This window comes from Galeopterus variegatus, unplaced genomic scaffold (genome assembly GCF_000696425.1).
Source record: "Galeopterus variegatus unplaced genomic scaffold, G_variegatus-3.0.2 Scaffold13849, whole genome shotgun sequence".
Classification (NCBI taxonomy): domain Eukaryota; kingdom Metazoa; phylum Chordata; class Mammalia; order Dermoptera; family Cynocephalidae; genus Galeopterus; species Galeopterus variegatus.
Genome location: NW_007739960.1, coordinates 47 through 5940, shown reverse-complemented (window position 1 = coordinate 5940; position 5894 = coordinate 47). Strand labels below are relative to the sequence as shown.

The 5894-nt window shown below is 53.3% G+C and overlaps 1 protein-coding gene across 1 annotated transcript; it reads left to right on the top strand.

Annotated features, from left to right (window-relative positions):
* Window positions 1–11: 11 nt before the first annotated feature.
* LOC103581747 (cadherin EGF LAG seven-pass G-type receptor 3-like) lies at window positions 12–736 on the top strand. Its single transcript, XM_008563505.1, has 2 exons — window positions 12–436; window positions 539–736. Exons 1-2 carry the CDS (start codon window positions 140–142, stop codon window positions 734–736), a joined length of 495 nt encoding a protein of 164 aa, XP_008561727.1. The 5' UTR covers window positions 12–139.
* Window positions 737–5894: the final 5158 nt, after the last annotated feature.

Sequence of the window (5894 nt, the reverse complement as noted above, 5' to 3'; positions counted from 1 at the left end):
GGGGAACAACTCCCACCACTTCATCATCTCCCCCACCTCCGTCCAAGGGAAAGCGGACATTTGGATCCGTGTGGCCATCCCCCTGGACTATGAGACCGTGGACCGCTACGACTTTGACGAACGGCCCCTCGCCATCCCCATGGGCCAAGTGGGGCAGTTTCAGGGCAGGAAGTTGGGAGGGCAACACCTAAAATCCCACCTCCCACCTCCCCCCATTTTCCCTTGTGGATCTGACTCAGAGAAGCCCACTGAGAGATGGCAGAGGCTGGACAGCCTCCCCTTTTCAAGGAGGACGAGGATATGCCCAGGAATTGAGTGGAACTTTACGGGGCCCTATCCCAGCCTCAGAAGCCCCATCGGGAGCTGCCTGTCTCCTGCCAGCCCAGCCCATTGGCCCCTCCCTCCACACAGCTGGGATGGGCAAGGACTTGAACAGGTGCTGTGGGGTGGGACTGGCAAACACCCAAGGCAGACTTGAGGGGATGAGGGCTCTGGGAACATGTGGGAGCTTACCCAGGCCCCCACTCTGCACACCCAGCTCTTTGCCAATGAGAGTGTGCCTGACCATGTGGGCTATGCCAAAGTGAAGATCACTCTCATCAACGAGAATGACAACAGGCCCATCTTCAGCCAGCCACTGTACAACGTCAGCCTGTACGAGAACGTCACTGTGGGGACCTCTGTGCTGACAGTCCTGGTAAGTCCCCACTGTCCTGCAGGGCCACTGAGCTCTTGAGGGCAGACCATGGTGAGGCAGCCAGAGGTATTCCAAGGATCTGGGCAGTCAGGGAATGGGGTGCCCCCAAGCCTCCAGAGGCTGTGTTTGTTGGTGTATTAAAGCTTCTGGACTCTGTATGATGAAGTTCCCTTGGCTGGGGCTGCAACATGGAAAAGAGGCCAGCCTGGGGTAGGATGAGATTGGGCCAAGCACACTTTGGTTTTCTGCCTTTTCCCTGAGAGGGACTGAGCCTGAGGGCCGGGAGCCCAGGAAGTCTTCTCTAATTGGTGGGACAGGTGCCAGCCATCTCTGAGGAGGGCCACCCTCCCTATGCAAGCACTGGCACTAAGGAAGAATGAGCTCCTTGAGGGTGCTTGGGCACGCCCAGCTGCCCTTGGCTGGGACTTGCCCTTTGACAAGGTGCCCCTCCAAGTGTCCATCTGTATTAGTTCATATTCTTGGTTGTAAGGGACAGAAACCCTTAAGTTGGTTCAAGCAAAAAGGATCAGTTCATGTAACTCAAAGTATAAGTGATTTCAGGCATGGCTGCATCCAGGCACTCAATTGAGCAGGAGTTGGTCTCCAGCACCGGGCTCTGCCTTTTTGTATTGACAGAGAGAGGCCCAGCCTTTCTAGGCTTACTTCTTACCAATTTATCAGTTCTAGCAAGGAAAAAAATTCTTTTCAGTTCTTCCAGCAAAAGTCCCAGAGCTGATTCTCCTTGACCCAGCTTGTTGGGCCATCTTGAAACCAATCATGGGGATTCTGATATGCCAGGGATGGGTTATACTTCCCCTAGTAGAGCCAGGGGTTGGGGTTGGCCCCATTCAAATTATATAGGCTGAAAATGGGGATAGGACTTCTATTATAAGAAGAAAGGGGATTGGATGCTGAACAGATCAAAGTGGTAGATATTGCTACACAAGCTTGGGGTCTTGCCCATAGTAGGTGCTCAATAAATGCATGCAGTGGAACTCACTGCTGCCCCCTCCCTGCCCACTGGAGGCCCCGGGTCCTTGCTTCCATTTCTTGCTGCATCCCCACACCAAGAAGAGACACTGCCTGCTGATATCAGGCCTCGCTGCAAAGTGTGTTTACTCTACAGACAGATGGTATGAAACTGCACTGGGCCCCCAGGCCCTTCCCATCTGACAGTTATCAATATTTCCAACAGACCGTTGGATGCAAACAATAAAGTCTGCTGCATCTGTTTTCTCCACCCCCTGCCTCCCCAGCCTGTGGCTCCCCCAGCTTTCACCAAGGTGCTCCCTGCAATAAGTCACAAGGTACTAGAGGCTCCCTGGACCATCCTCTAGCCTCTTGGGCCCAGCCAGAGAGCAAGTGCCAGAGGCTCTGGCCTTCTAGACTCAAAGAGAGTCTTCATCCCACCACCCACCTTTGAATGTCAGGGTGAAGGGCATAGAGTAGCCTGTGCTTCAGGGGCCTCACGGTGGGTGGAGGCCCCATCCCCCACAGGTCTGGGACCATATGGCAGAGAATCCTAGTGATAGGTCCAGGCTTGGTGGGTACCAGGGCATTCCTTCCTGGCATTCTTGCTGGGGACAGAGTTTCTCACTTTGCAGTCCAAAGTTCCCATGGCCCCAGGGAAGGGATGGGGGGAACCTACAGAGCAGGGATAAGTTGTGAAGCATGACAAGGGACATCCCTTGGCTGGTGGCACCAAGGACAGGTGTGTCGGGCCCGATCCAGTCTGGGGCTGGACTGGTGAGCAGGTTCTGGTGGATGTGAGCCAAGCCCCATGGACCAGGTTTTATCCAGAGCTGGAGCAGACCCTGTACCTGCTACGTACCCACCTGACCCACCTCTGGTCCCTCTCCCAGGCCCCCTCCACATATTTGGCAGATGGAGCTCAGCCTCCTCTGTGTCTGCTGTGGATCTGCCCAGGGATGACAGATCCAGCCAGCTCCAGTCCCTGGGTGCCTTTGTCCAAGCCTTACCCACCTTCTGCTCAACACCCCACTCCCTGGGTTTGTGGAACTCTGAAGATAGAGAGGCTGTTTCACCCAACAATAAGCTCTCACAGCAGGACTGTGTGTCTTCAGGAGTTCAGGACCTGCAGGGAGACAGTGTGGGCCCTGGTCTCCCTGCCTTTGCTGCCTGCTGGTCTGTCTGCGTCACTCTGAGCCATCATTTCCTCACCTGCACAATGGGCATGCTATCTCCCCAGGTTGCTGTAAAAAGGATGTAAACACATCCTGGATGATCCCCACCCCGCCCCGCCCCATCATCTCCGCATCTCCCCAGGGTGCTTCCAGAGAAAGTTTCCCGGCCTCAGCACCCACACCGCCCTGCCCCGCCTCCCCCCACCCTGCCATTCTCCACTCGGAGCCGGGGTCAGCCCGATCTCTCCACCTCCTTTGCCACAAGAGGGGCTGAAGTTACAGCTGCCTGCTCAGGGACTGTGAAATTCCTTCTCTCTGACCTTTTCTGGGATGTTATTAAAATGTTTCATGGGCAGTTGTGTCAAGAAAAAAATTATGAAGAAAAGGAAAATGTTTTAATTTACACTGAAGGCTGGAGCAGAGCCTGCTGTGAGGGCCTCTCCTGCCGCCCTCCCCAGCGTGGCCCTGCTTCTGTGGCTGGTCACCTGTCCTGCGGGAAGGTAGCAGTTTAACAGTGGGGTGGGGAAGCTGGAATAGGAGGGGCTGTCGCCACCGGCCTGGGCATCCGGCTGGAGCGGGGAGGGCAGACCGCACCCCCCTGCTCTCTGGGCTCCCCCAGCCCAGGTTTCTGGGGCCTTAGAGCCCCCAGTTACAGCAAAATGAGTTTCTACTGGTGGAGGGGAAAGAGTGGGGACCTAGAGTTCAAAGCCTTGACCTTGTGCCCCAGCTCTGCTCTGGTGGACTTGAGTGAGTGGGGCAGAAGCTGCTTCTTTCTTAGCAACTCAGTGGTAAAACAGAGAAGAGAGATTAACACGCGTCTGTGGTCGCTTCCAGACTTAGTGCCTGGGGCACTCGTGCTTAGTGGCAGGGGATGGCTGAGATGACCTCTGAGGACTGATACAACTATTACTATTTCTACTACGGCTGCTACTACTACTGCTATAACAGCTGTCATTATTAAGTACTAACTGTAACCATGTTCTTTATGTGCATTACTTTCAACATGTTAGGTAGATGTTGTCATTCTCACTTTACAGATAAGGAAACTGAGGCTCAGGAGTTTAAGTAACTTGCTCAGGGACTCAGGACTAGTAAGTAACTGAACGGGGATTACTACTAAGATTCCCCATCCCAAGCCACAAGCTCTTAACCACGGGGCTGCCCATCCAGAAACTTCTGTGTTGGAACACTGAGACTTGTCCTTTCAGCAGTGTTCAGAGCTAAGGGTAGAGAGGAGATGGAAAGTAGTCTGCAGTACCCAGGGGACAGGCCACAGAGTTGCTCCAGGCATGTGTCCTTGGGTGACACTCTGGACCCTCACGAACCTCTGGCACCACCGGGCAAATTTCCACCTCTCTGGGTCCCAAGCCATTCAGGGGTCAGAGCTATGTGAGCTTTTTCATTGAGGTGGAGACTCGGTCACGGAGATTTGAGCACTTTGTTCAGGGAAGCAGGAGTCCCAAGACAGCCCAGAGTTGTCTTCATTAGGAAAGGCTTCCTGGGCACAGCTTTGTAACACCAAGATCACGGGTTTGGATCCCCATACTGGCCAGCCACAAAAAAAAGAAAAGAAAAGAAAAGAAAAGGCTTCCTGGAAGGAGGGAGAATGCAGGGTGAATGTCATCAGGAGCCCGGCCTCTGAGGGGTGACCACACAGGGGAGGGCTGTGCAGGGGTGCGTGTGCACCCACACATGTGTATTTGTGGGCATGTGAGGTGTGCTTGTGGGGGGGGTGTGCAGGCATGCTTTTGTGTGCTTGCGCATATACATGTGTTTGCAACTATGCTCACTCAGGGGTATGTGTATACAATATACACACATGTGTGTGTACATACGCACATGTGCAGATACATAATGCAACTACATGCATTCAGATATGTGTATACATATGATATACACATTTACCTGCACATATATGAGTGTGTATGTGTGTGCGTGTGCAGGTTTGTGCATGATGCTGGTGGCTCTCCATCCTCTAGGTTGTGTGGTTTGTTCCCCTCACATATCCCAAGGCCACTCTGTGATTCTCTTTCCAATGCTGAATCCTGACTCCTGACGTGGTAACAGAAGTCAGGTGGGAAGGCCCTGGATTGTCTTATTCTGGGACACTGCTAGGCATGGGGCAGCCCCGCAGCCTGGCCAATCAGTGTCTGGGGCCTGGCAGAGTTTGTGGGTGCCACTGGACAGTAGGAGAGGCACAAAATTAATCCAACCATTCATTCATTCATTCAATGAATGTTTGTTAAATACCTACTATGTACTAGGCACATGACTCTGAGGACACAATGGTAACTCACACAATGGCAAGTCTTGCCCTCATGGAGTTTACAGTCTCCTGCGAAAGTCTGACATTAATACTAAGAAATTAATCTTTACATTAAGTATTACTTGCTCTGATGGAGAGATCAGGGAGCTGTAAGATCATACCGCAAGGTACCTGATCTTAACTAGGGTCAGGAAAGACTTCCTTGAGGAAGTGACATTTGTGTAGGCATTAACAGGTGAATGAGGGGAGGGAAGAACATTGAAGGAAGAAACAGCATGTGCAAAGGCCCTGCGGCTGGAGTGCAGTGGGTGGGGGAGTGGTAATGATGTGCAGGAAAATGGGGTCCTGCTCCTTTGAAGCATAGGGGGCTTGGCTGTCTCTTCCTCCCAAATTGGCAGTCATCCCAAATATGCCCATTGGGCTGCTGTTCTCATAGTGGGGAAGGCCTGTATCAATTCATCCACACTCCCTTGCCTATTCCGTCCTTGCGGCCTTGGTGGGTGTTTGGGAAACAGCTGGTGGAAGTTGTACCTGGGATGTGCAAGGAGCCAGGCTGGCTTCCTGCGGTATGGAGCTCATGTCCCTGCATTTATTAGCTCCATGGCCCCTGGGCAGTGGGAAGGGGAAGTGTGCTGAGAAAGAACAGCAGCAGGGAGGGAGACCGCCTCTGCGACAGGTCTTACTGAAGTCCAGGGCCTTCTCTCCCTGCACCAGGGGGCTGGGGCACAGCAGCAATGGGCAGAAGATGGACTGTCAGACAGGACAGGATTCTTCCCAGGCAGAGAAA